This window comes from Ixodes scapularis, unplaced genomic scaffold (assembly GCF_016920785.2).
Source record: "Ixodes scapularis isolate PalLabHiFi unplaced genomic scaffold, ASM1692078v2 PGA_scaffold7__128_contigs__length_106722199, whole genome shotgun sequence".
In the NCBI taxonomy this organism is placed as follows: domain Eukaryota; kingdom Metazoa; phylum Arthropoda; class Arachnida; order Ixodida; family Ixodidae; genus Ixodes; species Ixodes scapularis.
This window is the reverse complement of record NW_024609882.1, coordinates 41717044-41738345: the sequence shown is the minus strand read 5'-3', so window position 1 is coordinate 41738345 and position 21302 is coordinate 41717044. Positions and strand designations below refer to the sequence as shown.

The window sequence follows — 21302 nt, the reverse complement described above, 5'->3', positions numbered from 1 at the left end:
ATGCACGTTAAAGACCCCAGGCTAGCGGTTGTTGAGGCAGACTAAGTTCAAGGCTGTATAAACATACACACACCCCCATCACATGAGCGAGTGTGCTCAGTCAACACGTTCCAGATAGAGGCCCATTCACTGCATTATGGGTACTTGTGTGGAGTTACAACTGCAAGTCACCGGAACATGCGTGCTTCGCATAAAGCTTGGCAAGAGTAGCCTGGCACAATGCCTTGAGGTTGTGTTGGAGCATGACTTGGGCAAACGTCGCTGCATGAATGGGCCTCAACAAGGTCATAGTGCTGGATTTTCTACCTCACCACTGGAGGCCTGCATGGGGCAGCAGGTTGGACACGAGTTCTAGCCAAACTCTGACGCAATTCTTTCGTTACGGGAGCGGGAAACCGGAAACTGCTAGAAGCCAGCCGTACGACACATCTCTTGTTGAAAGGAAAGCTCCAAAACCACAAGACAGAGTATTCACAGTTTTAATGGCACGTTTGGTTTGCAATGACAATCCTATACAGGGTGTAAAGGCACCAAGTGGTTTACACAAGGCACACCAAGCACCAGATGTCGAGGTCTAGTTGTTGGCTATACTGAGGTAGATCCCCAACCCGTTTCGAGCTTTGCACGACCAAAAAGGCATACTTTGTATTTGTCTTCAAATATGAAAGTCAATCAAAATATTTTTTTTTAATTTTTTTTTTGTAGAAGAGCATAACCCTGGGTTATGACATGGGGCTCAAAGTTGGACGTTTGGTGAGAAAGGTGACGAGATTGCCGACGGCCATGATTGTTCAGCGTTGTGCTCGACCTGGGTGTGCTGCAATTGGCCATGATTGGCCAACCGCAACGCAGCACTGATCAATCGCAGCAGTCGGCAACGACCAAATTTCACGCCAAGTTGTCCAACTTAGAGCCACAGGTCATGTACTGTTTGCCTTCTGTCAGTCTTTCCGGACCAGAGTAAGCCCAGCTGTATAAGATAAAACCGACCTTCAAATGCAGAAAATGTCCATTCTTAAAAAAGAAAAATGCTTGTAGACACATATGTACACCTCATACTCCCTCACAGCACACATGCCTACAGAATAAAAGCACTCGCATATTTGTACATAGTAACCGTGTGGAGTCTGCAGGCATTGAACATTGAAACACACCCCATACTTTCTCACATGCACACACACACACAGAATAAAAGCACACCCATACCTCTGTACACTCTCCCAAACGGAGTCTGAAGGCATTAAAACTAACATACTTATGTACACGTCATCACTCGCTCGCGCATTCACGCATGCATTCACAGGTTAAAATACCATGCACACATTTGTACGGGTCACTTTAAAAGAAAGGGTTGCGCACACATGTCTCTTTACATCCCAAAATGCTGTACAGGCGAGGCAAGTCCGCGGTACTATGCCGGCAACAACCGGCGTAGTCTGTGTTTCGACTGTTTCCCGCCAATGACCGGTTCCTTGCCACGAGCACCGCTTCCGGCGACGGAAAGCTGGGGACATCGCTGGCCAGACTCGTGCGCCGGACTCTTGCAGTGCTTGCAGAAACGGTAGTGGCAGTTTGGCGACTTGCAAATGGCACACGCGGCGCCGCTGGAGACGCGGCTTGGGTACCTACACTTGGGGCACGGCAGTTGCCATTCGCCCTCTTCGAGACGCTTGCCCTCCTGGAAAGACACGCAAGGTGTGTTCAGTCCATGTCCAACAAAAAGTGAGACCTGGGGGTTTCGTGTGCCAGACTAACAGGGGCATCAGGCACGCCCCTACTGAGGATCTCGACTGCCTGGACATCTTTCGATGAAGGAGCATGGTCCATTACGGCATTCGCGCGGGTGGTAGTTTCTCCCTGTTGTTGCAGCCTAATGGGGTCACTGCGACCCTACTCTGCCTCCGGCGCTTTAACTCCTTCTGGCTAGGCACCTCGCCAGTGTTGGCCTCTCTGCTCCGGGATCAAGTTGAAGGCATCTCCAGACTATTAGGCCCATGAGTCGTCCTTTTTGTTTGCAGGCCACCTGCCTGCAAACTTATGCAGAACCTTGTCTTCTGGACGGATGGTCAGCCAGCACATGCTTTACAAACAATCCTATGCACACACCTGGTGAGGGCATGCGGCACCAGATCTGCACGGGCAGCCCCAAGAGAGCGGTGGAATGTCAAAGCCGCATGTTGGTCTATAAACGAGCGTTTATCTACACTGAGTGAAAGGAATCTTCAATTCGCTCTCTACAATTATTTCAGAGTGCATTTTGGCACACATTTTCAATCCCGGTGGTCGGAACAGTTATTTAAGGTGACTCAGGAAGGAATATTAACAAGGGTAACACGGCCATGCTCCCTGTGGCCAAAAGAAATCCAGAGGAAAGCCGCCGGCTAGCCCGGCCATGGTCCGATGCGGCAGCCATTCCCAAACTGTGGCGCTTACCTCGAAGTAAAGCTGGAACCTGGACTCGTAGGCCGGTGCGCCTGTCGGCACTTTGTCCGAGTCGCCGTTGCCCGAATTGGAGTTCCTCACTGCCAGCGGGTGGGGGACCTCTTCGCTCCGGTGCTGCAGCGGCTTCTTGCTTGGCAGGTTCTCCTGAAAGTTACGAAGGGAGGTCTTAGAAATGCTGTCCCTGTATAAACATTTCGCAACACATTGGTCGGAATGCTCAGAGGGTAGTTGAATAGAGCTAATTTCGTGACAAGTGTTGCTGCCGGATCTTGGGGAGGCTTGTAGCGGAACACCGTGGTAGCGAAACCCGGATAAGCAATAGAGAGATCTCACCGGCCAGGTTGGCTACGCCACTGCTGGCACAATGCATCCAGGGAACTTTAGCCTTTCTAAATGCGTGACAACCTTGCTCTAGCTGCAGTAATGTTCGAAGGTGGGCTAGTCAGTGGTGCATAGTGAACATATAAATAAAACAGCGCAAAAAAAACAACAGAGCTAGGACAAGTTGAGTCAGCATTGCGTCTGTGTCCCTCTATTTGTCCCTGTGTTTTTTTTTCTGCTCTTTTAGTATATGCCTACTTTGCTGTAGCTCTGCGCGCTCGGAGCACAAGACGGCACAAGCCTTTTCGTGCACTGCTGGCTGCCTCCCATGGACCAGAGTTGCATTGTGCACCAAACGCTCGGTGAGATTGGTCTATTGGCATGCAGATGCCCACTACAAGCATAGGTGACATGGTCACTGATACTGCCCTAACCCTGCAAGCCGTTCCTTGACTTTAAGGCCGACGAATGGACAGAAAGAAAACCCTTGCTCTTTTCTGCAGGGACTTTTTAAAAATTGATTAATTTAACAATACTATTATTTCTTACAAGGAACGTAATGTGAGTGGCACACAAAAGCACTTTAATAAGAGTGTGGTCACACTTAATCAGGGTCTTGAACGCAAATACTTAACAAACATTTGTCTATACTAGCATGTTGGGAATATTAAATTTCAGAAGGATGCTGTATGTACAAAACAGAAAATAAAAATGCCAGTTCCAGCAAAGCAGCAACAGTGATAGTGCAAACATTTAGCAAGTTATACAAATGTTAAGAGTTGGTCTAGAAATGAAACATTATCACAATCAACATTGTGCCTAGGTAGTATGATCTAATTGATCGCTGTTCGTTAAAAGAAAAATTTCTAACTGTCGACTCAAGGGTGGCATTTAATGAGTTTTTGAGTGTGTAAATCTAGAACTAGTTCTGGATGAAAACGTCATGCGGTTATTGCGGGTGTGTCGCCAGTTTTCTGAATTTGTGTCGCTTTTATGCTTCCCAATCTGAATGCAGTGGGTCGACATTGTGAATCAGTAAGTAAGAAATCCCACAAACAAATTTGTAGCAGTCTTTGTTGGGTAGTGTATGTTCGTAGTTATGCCGTCATTCTGGTAAAATGAAGATCTCTTAGTCCAGTCGGATGCATAGCCAAACGATTCCCCTTAATCTACCCATCCTGGAACCCCATCTCATTTTCTCCAACTACGCGACTGGCAGATTGGGCGACGGAAGACTTCCGCGGGGTGTGCGACGTCTCTGCGTATTCCACCGCTTGGAAACGAAATGAACCTCTACCTCGGAGCACTCCTAGGCACTTGTTTGGAACTTTACGACACCCGCTCATCCATCGACGCACCGTAGCAGACTGAATTTCGTACCCTGGAAGATTCCCAGGCATCCCTCTTGAGCTGGACATATTGCTGCCAGCGCCGTTTTGCCTCGGGCACGGATTGGCAGATTTGCCTCCATTCCCGACTTGTGCAGCACACCACTGCCAGGTCGTGGTCCGACAAGAAAGACAGCAGCTTCCGGGAGAGGCCTGGCTCGAACGACTGCAGGAGTGATAGGAAGTCGACGTGCGATTTTCCTACCCTCCTCCGCCAGGACGACGACCCCGGGGTGCCGGCAGCGCTTGAAGAACTGGGCACATGAAAGTAGACAGCAAGGGTTAGCGGAGGTTTACATTTACGGTAGTGTTTAGGACTGCGCACGTGTTTCTACCTTTAAGACCGTCGAGGTGCGAGGTTATGACCCACTGCTTTGCACATTCGAATTCCGTCGGTTCTGTTTATTTAGACCAGTTGGACTACTGGTCTAAAAAACGAAGCCAAGAGAATTTCGATGCGTGAGGCAGTGGGTTTTAACCCCGCACCTCGACGGTTTTAAAGTTAGGAAAATGTGCGTAGGCCTAAAGACTATCCAGAGCACAAGCTTATCTGCTTCTTGAGCGGGGGTCGTGCTGACGTCAGGACGCTGAGTTCTGATTGGAAGGTTAGTGGGTAGACCTTGAGGTCTACATGGGATCCTTTCATCAGAGCTAGACATTCTGACGTCAGTGCAACCCCTGTGCAAGAAGCAGATGAACTTGCGCTTCACATTGTAAAGTTTTGTTCCCAAGATATGAAGGTAGAAACTTACTAAAAGCATGTAGACGTGAGGCCTTGGCTCGTGCAACCCGTGATCGTATGTTTGTCACTTTTCCAGGCACGCATACAGTGTATTGCACAAAGGCAGTACTTGGGCTCAGCAGTTTCTGGTTTTACTTCCCTAGATATCATTACGTAAATTGGTATGACAGTAGTCGTCCAGTGATATGAGGCAAACCAGAAAGCCCTACCAACATTAAAAGTACCAATCAATCACTTTGGTTTTGTTGTATAACCTCAGAACCTCTGAATATGCAGAGTGCAAGTTTGTCTTCTTGCACAGGGGTTGGCGATGATGTCAGAACGTTGAGCTCTTACTGGGCGATTGAAAAGAATAGTGGGTAGACCTCAAAGAATCTAGCATTGAGCTCTACCCACTATTCTTTCAATCACAGCCAATAAGAGCTCGGTGTCCATCTGGTGTTACTGCAACTCCTGCGCAAGAAGCAGACGACTTGCTCTCCGCATACGAAGCAGTATTACAGTAGGGAACACTTAGCCGTCCTAACATAATGCAAGCTCCTGTTCACAAGCCTGCGAGAAACGGCGGACGCACTCACTGAGGCACGACAAGAGAGTCGTCTTGGGACACAATGCCGGAATCTTCGTCGGAGCAGAGGTAGAAAGGGGGGCCGATGCGGCTGTAGTCGGCTGTCTGGCCCCTGAAAGCGAAGTAGCCGCTCTCGGGGGTGGACGTGTGGGACAAAGACATGGCACCGGCGTGCAAGCCGTCCAAGAACCTGGCATGTGGCGTTGGGCTCACCATCTGCGCAAGACAAGCCGGACGCATGAGAGTCAAGCCCCGGTTTCATTCACCCAAGCTCTGTCGGACTGGCGACATTGGACCCTAAAGTTGTGGCCGCACAGCTTGTACGTCGTACGCAAAAGACGTGGTGCTCGCCGCAGACGTAGAGACAAAAAGATCTGCGGCATGTTTGCATTTTGCGGAGCACAAGTTCGTCAGCTTCTTTAGCAGGGGCTGTGTTGACGTCAGAACGCCAAGCTCTAATTGAAGGAGAGTGGGTCGACCTCAAAGCAAGCTGCCTCGAGGTCTTCCCACTATCCTTCAATCAGAGCTCTGTGTTCTAATGTCAACACAGCCCATCTAAACGAAGCAGACAAACTTGCGGTCCACATGTATGCAGAAAGCTTTCATACAACCAGTGTGGCATCACTGTCGTAAGAAGCACGGCTCGGGCACTGTCTACAAACTTCTTTTCGTACAATGTATTAGCGGTGTGACTGTGGCTTACGTTTTCGTGCTGCACATCAGGTCGCTGTTTACGGGTATGTTTGCTTGTAACAGGTTTGGGCAATGCACACGATCAGAAACATTCTCTTAAATGAATGGAACATTTGTACATGACCCACCCTGCAGACAGTGCCACTGCTTTGATGCAACATTCGACACAGTTAAGCGAATAGAGTTATTCAGTGCAGGTAACATGGGCTTTTAGCATGCCAGCAGAGGAAATCCAAGCTTTTAGTGCATGTCTTAGGTTGTGCACCTAATACATAGAATTGACACTTATCACAGACATTTCTTGAAAGCTAGAGCACTGTAGGGTCAATGCTCAACACTCGAGCCCGGCGGTTAAACTTGCGTTGTTTCTGCAGCACTTGGTAAAGAATGGGCTTACTGTTATGGCACGACTCGCTAGCCGAGTAGCTAACTCGACATCATGAACTTGCCGGCAGCATAGGTGCTCCATGTTGAAAAATTCAAACATTTAACATCGCTTTGGCATTGCCGGGGTTATTTTCCGATGAGCACCAATCGGGGTAATCGGGGTGCACACATACGAAAAGCGCAGCTACTCGAAGAGTACCTGAGACGTCAAACGCGACTCTGTTACTGAATGTAACTTGCCCCACAGTATCGAACGAGCTTCTAGCGCGAGAGCGTTCTCTGTTCGAGCCCTATTTACCGCCCAAAAATCGAACCGCGGACGAAAATCAAAGAACGTCCATCATGACGAAAGTTCGTAGGAGCGCTCTGACAAATCGCAAAGGACGGAGTCTGTCGCTATTTGAAACATAATCGCTACTGAATGCACAATAAACGTTTCGAATATAATACAGTGGCTTACAGCCAGTCAATCAATCAATCAACCAGGAATCGCGTTTTAGAGAACGCTCGCTCGCGACAACGTTCTATGGTTCCATCTTGTAACCGTCGCGGTTGCATTTTGCAACCGTCGCACTATGCAGGAAATTGAGAGCCCAGAGCATTTAAATTCTGCGAATGCAATCTCCGTAGGTTCAGTTGAGCCCTTCATATGAGATCAGCTCGTTTCAAACAGCTTACCAAACGATGCATTAGCAAAACGATCTTGCGGGAATCGGTGGGAAGGAAAGTTTACGCGAAAAACGTTCCCGCGAAAACGTCATGCCGGTGTTATCACGTCACCGATCCAACGTAAGTCTTATCAACAACTAAGGAAAAATCTTTCTACTCTTGATAACAGATGCGTTAAAAACTGTAATGAGAATACGATCACCTTTCCGTGGAAGTAGTCCTCCAGTGCTGCAAATGAAAAACTTGAAATGGCAGAAGAAATAAGGCTACGCTGATGCCATCACAACAGCGAGAAACTGCGTGAAACCGCCGCTTGCTTCCCTCAAGTTTGAAACAACGCGGGACATTTGAGTTGGCCAATGAGATTTAAGCAGATGGTAGCAGGTTCGCAGCACGTCTAACCTATGATGAAAACGTATTATAACTTTTATCACAAATCGATAATTGACACTAAATAATATTATATGTTTTAAATTAAATAAATGAAAGCGAATGAAACCTTTTTGTTTGGTTTTTCTGCGAGACTAAGTCGAGGGGTTGCATGGTGGATTCTAGGGTGTCGGCAGTGTTTGTGGCCTGGGGGTTTTGCGTCGTCCGCGCAGCGTGCTTTAGGAGTTCGTTCATCTGACGACGTTTTTTGCGTCCTTTAGGTATGGTTTTTTTATCACTCTCATTTCAAGATTAATATAATGGTATAAAAAAATATGGCGCTTTCACTGACTTGCGTAACGCAGTGTAAATACAATTAGCATCCAAGTTTGGCAAGGCCTCTATTGTAGTAAACATGGGATATCTGTTTTTAGTTTAATTGTCAGCATAATAGAGGGGCTGTCTTAAAAACATTTGTGCTAGTTAACCTCGTACGAGTCGAGTGCGACGCCTATGTTGCAACGCAGCTGTAGGCTGTATGGAAGAGTGAATTGTTGCGTAGACCTGTCAATCAGACCATGCCACTTGAAAGTGGTCGTAAAACTAAATTCGTAAAGAGTAAAGCTATACGCACTCCGGAGTGCGCTTCGGACGGAAATGGCTATACGCACTCCGCTTTTCTCGTATAAAAATAGTGGACACAACGAGTTTCCTAAGCGGTGCCATGGCGTAGTGGTTAGGGTGCCCGCTTCATACGCCAGTGGACGCGGGTTCGATCCGCGATGGGCCTACTTTTTTTTTTCTTTTTCTCAAACATTTTGTTTTGTTGAGGCATTTGGCGATATTTACGACATTTCCTTTTTTGCAATGAACAGTAAAAAAAAAAAATCGATTGTTGTCGAGAAACTTTGCAGAACTAAATGGTATCGGACTCCCTTTCCGGAGGTGCGATCGGGGACAGCGGGGCTTGGATTGCCGGCTGGACGCCGCGAAGCGGCGTGTACTGGTTACGCTTAGTAATTAGCAGCCGATACTGTCGCCGCGAAGCGGCGTGAACGCAGGCGGGGGGCTGTGTTAACGAGCGCCCCAGTGATTCACGCGCCGTTCGAAAAGGGTGGCCCGAGCGGCATGATCTCTCGGAGGAGTGCGTATAGCCATTTCCGCGCGAAGCGCACTCCGGAGTGCGTATAGCTTTACTCATTCGTAAAACCACTGTGCTGGCTCTATTTTAGTCTGGACTGGGTTAATGCGGAGCGAAAGTTCGACTGCTTCTGTTGCAGGGGTTGTGGTGACGTCAGAACGCCGAGCTCTGAGTGAAGGATAGTGGGTAGACCTCAAGGCAGCTTGCTTCGATGTCTACCCACCATCCTTTATTCAGAGCCAATCAGAGGTCAGCGTTCTGACGTCACCACAACCCTTGAAAAAGGAGACGAACTTGTGTTCTTTTTACAGGGTGAACTCCAAGCATATTTTTCCGCATCTTTCCTTGCCTAAGATTTGCAATCCAGCATTCACTTCTCGCTCCCCATCCATTTCACGCACAAGCGTTTTACTGTCGCCACCACGTTTTCAGTACACGTTTTGTGTTTTGCATGCAGTCCCACTTGTAGAAGTATCCCACCATCGCCCCCAGTCCCACTGAGCACTTTGCGAGCAAGTCTATCAGGTAAAATGTTAAAAAGCGCAAAAGAGGCGAGGACGAATAGAAAGCGTGAATGGCATGGACAGGCGCTCACTTTCAACTCTTTTATTGCAAGGCCATCCAAACACTTGTATATACACTCACTGCCTAGATACATCGATAACCACTCGACATATTTAATAATACCCTTCAAGAAAGTTGTTTCTTCATCTAACAGACAGGTGGAAGGCATGCTTACGCAATTGTCACCCTTCCTTTAAAAGGCAATTCCGCTCAATTCCAAAAATTTCGGGATAATGAGTGATTCCACATTAGAAACCACTAATAAAAGGTGCTATGTCATTTGCTTCACGAAAAGTGGGATATATATTGTTAAATCTTACTTTAAACATAAGTCGAAACCGAAACTTCGATTCCATCTGGCAACATTGGCCTCGGGCTGGCAACCGGGCGTAGGGCGCAAGTGTTTTTTCGACACGGCGTGTCGGGGCACGGCTAAACGACGGAACCTGGCGGTGGTGGCTGGGGCGTCTCGGAAACCAGGCAAGGGAGACACCTAACATCATGACTCCACGGAGGAAAACAATGACAACCAGTCAAATGGAAAAGGCAAAGAAGAGGGGAAAGCGAGACAAGGCGTCAGTGGAGTGCGAAGGATGTGAGAAATGGGTGGATATCAGCGAGACACCGTTCGAATCATGCACGGAGGCGGAGAACAGTACATACAAATGTAAGGAGTGCAAGGAAAATGAGGTGAGAAGAATCACCTTGGAGGAGGAGATCGAACGGCAAGTTAATGCCTTGAGAGAGGCAATGAGAGTGAAGCTGGAGGAGGCAAAGACAGAGAGAGCGGCCATAGAAAGTAGGATGTTGGCGAAGCTCGAAGAAGAGAGAACCTTGAGAATAGCGACGGAAGAGAAACTGAAAGCAATAATGCAGGAGGAAAGGAACAAGAGAGAAAAATTAGGGGAGGTGTTTAATGACTGGATGAAGTCATGTGAACCAGAGCAAATGACGGTCAACGGGGCTGAAAACGCGCCGCAACAGCTGGAACCAAGAAACGGGGTTAAAGAAAAGAAGACATACCACACAGACGGGAAAGAGACAGTTAGCTTTTCCCAAGAACGGACGGGAAGTGGAGATCTGGATAAGGAGCAGGGGAGACAGACGACTGGAGGCCAAACACAAAGAAGCCAGCACAGGAACTACAAGGAGGCCCTCATGAGGCAGAGAGCAGACCCAGATGACGGGACAAAGGAACAGGACAAGGAGAAGAAGGTGGACAAGAGAGTCTTAGTGGTAGGGGACACCAATGCCTTCAAGATAAAGAGAGCCACACTGAAGGTGGTAGATTACGACAAGAAAGTTCACTTTGCAACTAAGCCGGGAGCACAACTGAGAGAGTCACTCGAGAGAGCAGAGAGGGATGGGAAAATATGGAATGCAGAGGCAGGAGTGGTGGTCATACATGCGGGAGTGACAGACGTGCAAGGCGAAGAATCGGTGGAAGAAATGGCAGCGGAGCTAGGGAAACGGCTTGAGGACTGGACCACGAGAGCCCCGAAACATTCTTTTATGGTGTATGAAGTCCCAGAAATCAAAGACAAGGGGGACCCACTTAAAGAGAGGTGCGCCAAGTGGAACAGGCTATCAAGAGAGATCAGCCAGCAGCTGGGACCGAGGGTGGAAATGGTAAAGAACACAGGAACGGGAAACGACATGGAAGATGGCTGCTACAACAGAGATGCGGCAATTGAAGAGGGACAAGCACTGGGTAACAGACTAAAGAGTTTTTTAGGACTGAAATGCAAGGGGAAAAGCGTGACACCGATGAAAAGGAGACAGGAAAGAATGGAAGGCAGGCTGACTCTGAACCAGAGACTACAGCGACTCGAGGAACAACTCCAGAGGATGTGTCCCTCACAGGGACATGCCCACTAAGAAGAGAAAGTAGGAGGGATGATAACACGAGAGGCGGAAAACACAAAAAGGCACCAGACCGGGAAAGAAGGAAAAACAGACGAGCAAAAAAGAAAAAGAGGGAAGTGAAGATTGCCTTTTTAAACCTACAAGGAGGAAGGAAAGCAGGAAAATGGGAAGAGGCCTTTCAGATGTTACAAGATGATAAGATTGGAATGTTCGCAGTCACAGAAACCCACCTCAGGGATGAAGAAAGACCCCCAGATTGCGAGGGGCTTTTTTGGGATGGGGCAAACAGAAAGGACAGTGAGAGAAGGGGAGGGGGGGTAGGATGCTTTAGCGGGCCAGGCTGGCAGAGAGAAAGTCCAGAGTGCAGAGAGCACATGTGGTTGACGGGGACACTGGCGGGGAGAAAGGTGGCAGTGGCAGTGGTGTACCTGTGGACGGGGGCTGACAGCAGGGAGACAAACATCAAGCTAATCAAGTGCATTGAAAAAGACTATCACGACATTGGGAGACCTACCATTATGGTAGGCGATTTCAACGCACACCTAGAGGAGTTTGATGGGAGAACAGACGGAAATGGAAAGCTGCTGCAGGACATGGCGGAACACCTGGATATGGTAATCGTCAACACACAAGATAAATGCATAGGAAAGACGACATGGACGGCCAGAGGGATGAGCTCTACAATCGATTATTGCCTGGTGTCCCCGGACCTGTATGAAAAACTGAACTACATGGAGATAGACGAGGAAGGCGACAAGAGCTTGGGAAGTGATCACAACAGATTGCTGATCACTTTCGGAGGAAAGCCGACGGAAAAGAGAGTCAGCGAACCTATGAGACCACACCACATAACGCAAGCAGAAGCACAAACCATTGCGCTGAAACTGGAGGAAGAGGTGGAAACCAGGCAGATGGAGACGTACGGGAACCTCGTGCGGTGGTGGAAGGACCACCTGGAAAAACTGAAACGACTGACACAAGGGAAGAGGAGGAGAAAACGATGGTGGGATGTGGAGGTGAAGGAGGCTATGACAAGAAGGCAACTGGCAAACAGGACTCTGCGAGGGACCATCAGAAAACGAAAGGAGGAGAAGAAAGCCCCCCTACAGAAAGATTCAAGAGAATGGAGGGAGTACCAGAGCAGGAAAATAGAGGTGACAGCTTTGATTCAAAGCAAAATGGCCAAGGTAGATAAGAGATTTTTGCAAGAACTGAGAGAGGCAGGACGTGAGGCCCCACTGAAGTTCTGGCGACATGTACAGGGCCAAACAGGTCGACCCAGGGAGGATGCTGTAATCAAAGACGATGCAACGGGAAAGGAACTGGACCCTGGAGAGACCAACCGGTACATTGAGAGGTGGATAGGGGACATGTTCACACTGGACAGCCGACAAATGGACAGTGAGGAGGGGGAGACGGAGGACGAACTGCAGGAGCAACCGAGCAGAGAGGAAATCACGGAGAGGGAGCTAAATAGAGCAGTCAAGAGGATAGGAGGAACCACAGCCACTGGAATGGACGAAATCCCAATGAGGCTGCTGAAGGAGCTGGGGCCAGAGACGAGAGCACTGCTGCGCGAGATCCTCAACCAGATCCTGAAGGAGGGATGGGTGCCGGAGGAGTGGCGAACCTCAAGACTCAGACTCATCTACAAGGGAAAAGGGCAAAAGTCAACGCTCGGAAACTACCGCCCCATAGCCATCACATCGGTACTCTACCGCGTGTTCACACAAATAATACGAGACCGACTGCAGACATGGGCAGAGGCAGAAGGAGTCCTGGGGGAGCTGCAGAATGGGTTCCGGTGGGGGAGACGCCTTGAGGACAATTTATTCGTGCTGACGCAGGCCATCGAGATTGCCCAGAAGGAGAACCGCCCCCTTTACCTCTGTTTTCTCGATATCAGCAAAGCTTACGACACGGTCGAACATCGAAAACTGTGGACGCAGCTGGCAGAGCGGGAACTCTGCAGAGAGTGGATAGACCTCTTGCGAGAAGTGTACAGAGGGACGACGGTGGTGGCACAGTGGCAGCAGGAGACAACACATCCAGTGACCTGCTCCAAGGGCTTGAGGCAGGGCTGCCCGCTGTCGCCGCTATTGTTTATGCTGTACATAGCAGGAATCGAAAAGCGGCTGCAGGAGAGTGGGGAGGGTTTCTCACTGGAATATTCGGAAGGCGGGGAAAGGAAGGGAGGAAAACTCCCGGGACTCATCTACGCCGACGATATGGTGTTGATGGCGGACTCGCTGCAGGGCCTGCAGGGGCTCATGAACGAGTGTGGTGCAATGGGAGAGGCCCTGGGGCTTAGCTTCAGTCCGCACAAATCTGGGCTGATGGCCTTTGGGGCAGCAGAGGAAAACGGGACCGCCAACCTGTCCATTCAAGCCAATCCTGTACCTTGGGTGGACCACTACAAATATCTGGGTGTAAACCTACAGAAGGGACGCCACTACCTCCTAGAGCACGAGACGAAGGTCAAGGCGAAGAGCAGGAAGAACAAGGGCATAGCAACGGCCAGGGCCCTCTGGGGATATAACCGATACGAGGTAACCCGAGCGGTCTGGAAGATGGTGGCGGTGCCGGGGCTCACTTTTGGCAACTCAGTGTTGTGCCTGTCATCAGGTACCAGGCAATACCTCGAGGTCCGTCAGAGGGAGGTGGGAAGGTCGGCACTGGGAGCAAGCCGAACAGCACCGAACGAAGCCGTTCAAGGAGACATGGGCTGGTCCGGTTTTGAGGCCAGGGAGGCCCGAGCCAAGCTGGACTTCGAGCGACGCCTCAGCCGGATGAGCGAAGAGCGCTTGGCCAGACAGGTTTTCAAGTATGTACATCTTCGGTCCGTCCCAACCCGGTGGGTGCGACGGACGCGCCAGCTGGAACAGTGATACGAAGTCAACGGCCCACTCCTCTACCCAGCCGCGGAGCAGCCGGAACTGCAGCAGAGCATCCGCACGAGGGTGATCGAGAGCGAGACGCGGCGATGGGCGGAAGCGGCACGTCTGAAGCCAGCGCTGGCCCTGTATGCCAGAGAGAAACAGGAGGTGAAGCGAATACCTTTCATGGACAACAGCAAGGGCAGTGCACTGCTTTCGGACGCCCGAGGCGGCATGCTGCGGACCCGCGTGTTCCGCGCGAAGTACATGGACATGGAAGTGAAGTGCGTCATGTGCGCGCAGGGAGCAGACGAGACGGCGGAACACGTCATACTGGAATGCACGGGTATAAAGCCGGACGTGACGTACGAACCAGACATGGCGGTGGCGCTGGGTTTCCGGGGCGTTGACGAACAGTACGACGCCGATAGCTCGCAGCCAGTGGAGGTGACAAAGAGGAGACTGGAGTGTTGGTGGAGTAGAGCAAAAGAACACAACTACGTTTTTGGCTAGTGTAGCTACTAGCCAGGCTAGATCCAGCGCTGCTGAGATCCCCCGATACAAAGGGGTTAGCCCCAAATCCAATCCAATCCAAAAAACATGGCTAGCATGCGGTACGAGATGTCACGTGATACTGTACGCAACGACGGGTGGGCCGGCGGGACATTGTTGGGTCGGGCATGTGGCAGACGCAGATGTCGTCTACACCCAGTCCTTCACCAAATTTGGCGTCTACAACATTCGACGACGTCTGCACGACTGTGGCGTGGCAGCAGTCTGCGCACGTAGTGTGAATGAAATTCCAAGAGACAGTGATCACTAACGGTGAGACGACGACGACGGCAGTTGTGACGCGGGAGACGGTGGCAACGGGCAGGATGGCCGGATGGCTCCCAAGAAGTGCGCTGCACAGACGCATTACACCAATCACGTGGACACTGCAGAGTGCCGAGAGGAAACTTTGCTCACATCGCCCGTTATGCTTGCGGAGAAGTAAAAACCAGTAAAAAGGGGCAGTGGTGATGAGGTTTAGCTCAATGTTGGCTACGCCCACGCCGTAGCCTTGATTTGCCTGCTAGAGGCAACCAATTTCGGCAACTTGGTGTATTGCAAAGTTTGCCGGACCGTTTGACAAACATTTTAGGCATAACTAGGTCATGATATTTGACGTGTGGTCTTCCTAGGTGACACTAAAAAGGATTGCATTGTTTTTTCAAAAACGAAAATGAAACGGAGTTCTTTCTTTAGTTAAGTCTATCAGCATTTTCTGTGTCGCCGGCTCCAGTTTCTTTGTCCGGCGGTAGGTCTAGCAAAAATCCAAGCACTTCTTACAGCGGCACCCCAGTTTGCTGTTACCGGCTCCAGCGCACGACAACACATAGACATTTCAGTCTCCTTGGTGCCTTCAACGGCTTATCCAACACCTCCTAGAAGACAAGGCCATGGTGCTAAACTTTGTATTTCACCTACCGGAAGCTAGTGTTGGACACAAGTGCTGTGTCAACGTTCGGCTGACACAGCTCTAGGCTAGGTGGTGCAACATATTGCTTGTTATAAAGGCTATCGCCATTGGCATCCTTCCATCCAACTTGTGTTCAACGAGTGAGGACACAAGCCCTTTTCACATATTTATTTAGCCCCCGTGTCCAATCTATGTCCTGCGCTGATTTTCGATAGAAGACATAGAAAATCCAGTACTATGGCCTTGTTATAAGGAGGTGCTGGCTCATCTCCCAGCCACACTTTTGCTTTCTTTTCTTCAAAGTGTCCCCTAGCTCGGACCTCAGAGAGTAGCGGCTGCTGCATGCATTGTCACAGAACGGCTCTTGACGAATCTTCCTCTTGCGCTCGCTTGTGAGATGGAGTGACGACTTGGCCTCGGCCTTTTTTGCCCAAATCTCAGCTTCAGCCATCTGTACTTGTTCCTGCATTTCCATGCATCCGATGCTGGTTTTCACGAGCCTATTCATAGCAAACGGCGGGACTTCTTGCTTGACTGACAGCGCTTACACTCTCCTTTTTTGTGCCATTCTGCCAATGTGCAGCAGGATGGCATGAAGCAGAAATGGCGTGGTATAACGGAAGGCCCGAGAGCTTCTGTTGCACCTCCTCTCCGTTGATCTTGCACAAGATATTGAGCCCTACCCTGCATTGATGCAGATTGCCCTTGAGAGCACTAAGGGAGGTCATGAACAAAGAGTGAGGACAGTGCCTTGTCAAAGGCACTGGTCCATGACCAAAGTCATGCTTCTGCAGATAGAGTTCAATCTGTAGAGCCATGGCCTCGTTGGAGAGACCCTTTTCTTGTAATTATCTCTAAAATGCTGTCTGCTGGGTCCTATCATACACTTTTTCAACGTCCAGAATGTCTGCCCTCAGTTCCCGGCCTCCAATCATTCGAGCTTCACGCACAAAATGAGGACAGAGGTGTCGCGTTCCAGGCACTGCTCCATCTCATATCCGTTGCGCAGCGCTTTTTTTAGATCTCTTTCTTCTCAGCCCAAGCCCTAATTCTTCCACGAGTACTCGTGCAAACACGCTCTACAGAACAGGTATAGCCGTAGTCATTGTTCTGTGTAATGCTAAACCGCTCTGGCTTCCTGGTAGGTAGGCACAATTCGAGTGTGCCAGCTCTTCTGGGATTCGGCCTAGATCCAGCTTGATGCCTAGGGGCTTTCGTGGAGCTTGGCGCTGTTTCTGCCGGAGCTTGTTAAGTTGATTTTCTGGGAAGCTGATCAGCTCTGTTCTCGCCTGAACCTGCCCAGCGACGTTAGTGAGCTCCGCTTCCCTGAGAGGCCCCAGCCACTCCTGTGTGTCCCTCACTTGAGTCTACTCGACTACACATGCTCGGCCATCTTCTTCCTCCGAGTTGTCTTCTTGAAACACTGCTGCAACGTGCTCAGCCACGAAACCCAATCCTTCCATTTCCGTTACTAAATCTTGAGTGTCGGCATGGTGCAATAGTTGCTTTGGTATCGCGTGTTTGCACTCCTTTGTGTTCCACCAAAATTGCTTTGGGTACATCTCATCAACCCTTTCTCAATTTCTCTAAAGTTTCGCTGCCCATCTTTGTCTAGACCAGGGGTGGCCAAACCGCGGCTTGCAAGCCGCATGCGGCTCTTTGCTGGTTCAAGTGCGGCTCGCGGATCCCTTGTAAGAGGAACCCCCCCCCCCCCCCCCCCTTTTTCGCCACTTTCCGCGTTTCCCCAGGAAAAAAAAACAAACAAAGGATTTCAGAAAAAACAAACTGCAGCTTGCAGTTTGGCAGCCTTGTACTCCCATACGTACAGTCGTACAGCCTTGTGCCCCCATACGTACAGTCAGACTCTGAACAAAAGTTATGTTTGCCCCCCCCCCGCGCGGCTCTTAGAAGCTCCGTGGTTTTGTTTGCGGCTCTTAGGCCAGGCCAGCCTGGCCACCCCTGGTCAAGACCGAACTTGCTGCATGCATTCTTCTTGCTGGGAGAGTTTCCCCAAAGGCCAGATATGCTGGAGTTGCCGACTTGTGACCTCCCCCAATATACCTGGCACGAGGCCCCTCGGGCATTAACCACATTCTTACTATCAGTACCACCTTCGTTTCAGTCTTCATTTTTAGTCTTTGTCCACTCTGTAGCTTTCAGTGAAGGAAGTGCTGCGCCAATTGCGCCAAGGACGCAATCCTGCTACATGTTGCGCCAAATTGTCATTTTACCGAAGAACTGTGCCATGCCTGCGCCGAGATGAGATGTAGCAACAAAAAAATAAAAATTGAAATCTTATCAGAGCGCGTGGCGGTACCGCAACTGTTACGCAAACCGAAACTGCGAGGGCATATTATTATCATCATCATTGAAAGGAACAACGTGAGCAACATCTGAGACCAAAGCCGCAGAGGCTAAGCGAAGAACCATCCCACTGAGCAGCCTATTTAAAAAAAAAAAGGCAGAGCTTGTGAATGTTTTTAATGTTGGCTCGCCGTGTTCCCGCGCGTTAGCTACCAGCGAAGTCAAAGCTAGCGCGAGCCCAATGCTCTGTGCATTCCTGACTCGCGCGTGGGCTCGTGCAGTGTGGGCACCGTTACGGGCTCCATGCGTGCGCTTGTAGCTTCGGCTGCGCTCGCACCGAAGCTGGAACGAAGTATAGTTGAGTTGCACCGAACTCTGGATGTAGTGCTGGTAAAACCTCACCATCGTTTTCGGAGCAGAATGTACTGCGCGACTGCGGTGTCTGCTCCGCGGGTGTCACTTCTCTGCAGCGCGTCGGTGCATGCCAAGGAGCGCACTCAACGGGTTAACTCGCCGTGATCCAATCGTGACTTCGCCAGCACATCGAAAATGAATCGGAATTTTTGAAGCGAATATCAGATACCGCAATATTTGAAGCTGCTGCCCGAAAGACAACTCTAATCTGAACTAAAACATTCCACAACAGTGAGGGTTGTTAGATGCTGCTGCAGATACCTTAAAAGAAGTGCAGGCTGATAAAACTAAATATCCTGTACCATCAGAACTCAGTGTGACATAATTAATTGTATTTTTTTATTTGACGAGCAGTTGAAAGTCAGCACGACGTGAGTGACCGTTTTTCTGGTGTGAGTGTGAGTGTGAGGGTGAGTGAGTCTACTTTAGCGCTTCTCCTACAACTACAATACAAAACAAGCAGATAAACTTTATTTTAAAAAATGTTTTTTTTTTGTGTGTGTTTACTTTGTTGAGTTTTTTATATCCTGTCTTAAAAAGGTCACGGGCACGGTGTTCCAATAATAGAGTTGGGCTTTATATAGCAATGCAGCATTATTTCATTTTCAAGTAATATGCCAACATATGCCGGACCCTGCTCCAAAAGGGCCACTACCTGCTCCAAAACAACATTTTGCCTGCTACAAGGCCTGCTCCAAAAGGTCAAATGGCACTTCCATCACTGAGCTTTTTTCTTTAGTCTTTCATCGGACTTGTTCCAACAGGTGATCATGGTCAGTCACTGGCGTCTCCATCTGGGGTCGTGAAGCTCCAGTGACGGCAGAAATTGATGTAAGTTTGATGATCGTCTGGTGCCTGGGTCACCGATTCCTCATGCTTTTCCTGTAGGTTGGCCAGCAGCACGTTTCAAAAACTCCACAGAGGGGCTCATAGTTTTTCACATTCATGTAGCTGTCGAGGTTGCCCAGGTTAAAGCCCCTCATGAGGGGACGTGGCGGTCCTGCTAGTGATCACCAATGTGCCCTCAAAGACATTGTCAAATCATAATTTTTGTTTTATGTTTTGGTTGCCCTACTCATTCATATAATGTGTGACTGCTGCAGCGGTTCTACAGTTTGCTATCATCCAGATGGGTTCTTGACATTCCATTAAAAACATTGATATCCAACATTACACCCACTCTACCCAATACCACCCAGAAGGCAAGACCTTTCTTTCCTTAGTTCATCCGTAGTGCATCCACACAGTGCTGCCTTGCCAGTATCCCCATTAACTTGGTGACTTCTCTGTGCAAGCCAAATACTAGGGCATGGCAATGCAACAATACCGGCTTCCGACGCCTCACTCCATACCCTTGTCAAGCTTCAGCCTATTTTCCATTTCGGGTAGGTTTGGGGATCCACTTTACTTCCATCAGCTTGTCGGTTGCACCCCTCCTCACCCCAAGTTTCTGTGCCGTGGCGGTGCCTACCTTCCTTTGAGGGAGTCTCCACCGGGTCGCTGTGGCCAGTTGCAAAAGCTTCCAAGTTTGGCAGGTCTGCAAGATATCTGACCACAGTAATAAAGCAAATCCTGTTTGCTGCTTGTTGGCACCGCCGGATTTTAAATTCCACGCTCTGTGCGGTGCATGCCGTGGTGTGCACAACGATGTCCTGCTACAGCGTGGAACAGTTCAATAGTTTCTGAAACCTGAATGAGCCTGATACATGCCGCAGTTTCATAAAGTACACATTGCTGTTTTGTAGCTTTCTCTTTACTTACACTTGAGAGAAGACCCTGGTCTTTAACTTTTTTTGTCATTTCTGGTCTAATCTATTTTAAATTTTTAGGTCTACAATAAGTTTTTGTACTAAGTGCAAGCATAAGTTAATTTTTTTTCTATATGTTATAGTTTTCAAGAAAACCTAAGCTTTACCAGAAATGATTCTGCCCAACTTGTTTACAATACCCCTATAAAAAAAAATACAGCACAAGGTATGTCAGCATGTCCTACAAACAGTAGAGAGTGCAGCGAAACCATTCTCATAATTTTAGCATCATACTAAGAAACTTTATCAAAACTTGAAAGTTTTTGGCTCACAATTAGAATTCAATCATTAAAATCTTTGCCTATTTGAAAATGTTGTAGCTAGCATTTCCGAGAAATAATAGTCTCGTTGCTTTTTCTGACTCACGAGGTATTAAACCTTCAAAACAGTATTCAGATCTAAGTTCTAGATCAACAGATACTGCGGGCAAAACTGTGTTGTGAAAAAAAATGTAATCTGAGAAAAGAAAAGCACTTGAAAACATGGTAGCAAACTGCCTGGATATGAAACTTTGAATCAATGTAACTATGTAAGTGTGCAGTTCCTGAGTGTAGTACTTACAACATATTATGTAAATTAGAGATAAATACAAAGAAAAGCTTTTTGTCATTTTTCTTTTTCAAGACCAGGGTCTCCCCTTAAAAAGACATCTTTTGTAGCATAAATAACAAACCTGAGTTTTCGTGGCGTGGAGTGATGTAGCATTTTGCATTGCACGTCCCCGGTACATTAATCAGGGCTAAGGGAGTGGAAACTTGAGAGAAGGTAGGTTGGCGAAATGATAATTTAATTTAATAGGAAAAAAACATGAACCCATATTTTTCCCTACTTGTTTTTCATCTCCTTTTTCGTGCTGTTTTTGTTAGGAGGAATATTGTTGGCCCATGCGCACATGCTCCTACAACTTTTAAACCGAAAAAGCTGGCGCTCGGTCGCCTTTAAACTGGATGTGCGTTTTGAGCATGTCTTGAGTGCACCTTTATTTGCTTACTTTACAGTAACTGTTCTCCATCAACACAAGGCTAAGGAATGGAGGGGACATCTAAAGAACAAACGCAGACCGTGAAGGCTCCCATGATATACATCTGTGGAGGTATGTAGCATCATCTCGAACAAAACTGGTAGTGGCTTCACTAGGCAGTCACTGTAATTTGCCGCTGATTTATGGAGGTCCTTGCAGGTTGTGATCGGTTTCCCGATTTTCTCAGGAATAGTTGGTGCCACAAGATTTAGTATCTGAAAACTGCGCTCTTACACAGCCAAAGTCTCTCGTAAACAAACTCTGAAG

At 48.8% G+C, this 21302-nt stretch overlaps 2 protein-coding genes across 2 annotated transcripts in view; one reads left to right on the top strand and one right to left on the bottom strand.

Annotated features, from left to right (window-relative positions):
• The window catches only part of LOC8042899 (tRNA-splicing endonuclease subunit Sen34), a 41264-nt gene extending 20177 nt beyond the window's left edge, over positions 1–21087 (top strand). The window contains exon 7 of the mRNA XM_042286445.1: positions 21013–21087. Within this exon, the coding sequence (XP_042142379.1) occupies positions 21013–21015 (3 nt within the window). The 3' untranslated portion in view covers positions 21016–21087. The remainder of the gene's footprint in view (positions 1–21012) is intronic.
• Positions 465–7556, bottom strand: LOC8042902 (F-box only protein 43-like). The gene is made up of 5 exons (XM_029970715.4): positions 7413–7556; positions 5472–5677; positions 4144–4405; positions 2434–2586; positions 465–1678 (listed from the first exon to the last, which is right to left on the bottom strand). The coding sequence occupies exons 2-5, from the start codon at positions 5675–5677 to the stop codon at positions 1412–1414; spliced, it is 888 nt and encodes a 295-aa protein (XP_029826575.2). The 5' UTR covers positions 7413–7556; the 3' UTR covers positions 465–1411.
• Positions 21088–21302: the final 215 nt, after the last annotated feature.

What these genes read in the sequence shown, in the direction of transcription:
- LOC8042902 (XM_029970715.4), bottom strand. Translation starts at nt 5,677, where the DNA reads ATGGTGAGCCCAACGCCACATGCCAGGTTCTTGGACGGCTTGCACGCC. An exon ending in ATGCCTGGGAATCTTCCAGG is followed by an intron (nt 2,587 to 4,143) that starts GTACGAAATTCA and finishes CGTAACTTTCAG; the next exon opens with GAGAACCTGCCAAGCAAGAA. An exon ending in GGTTCCAGCTTTACTTCGAG is followed by an intron (nt 1,679 to 2,433) that starts GTAAGCGCCACA and finishes GTGTCTTTCCAG; the next exon opens with GAGGGCAAGCGTCTCGAAGA.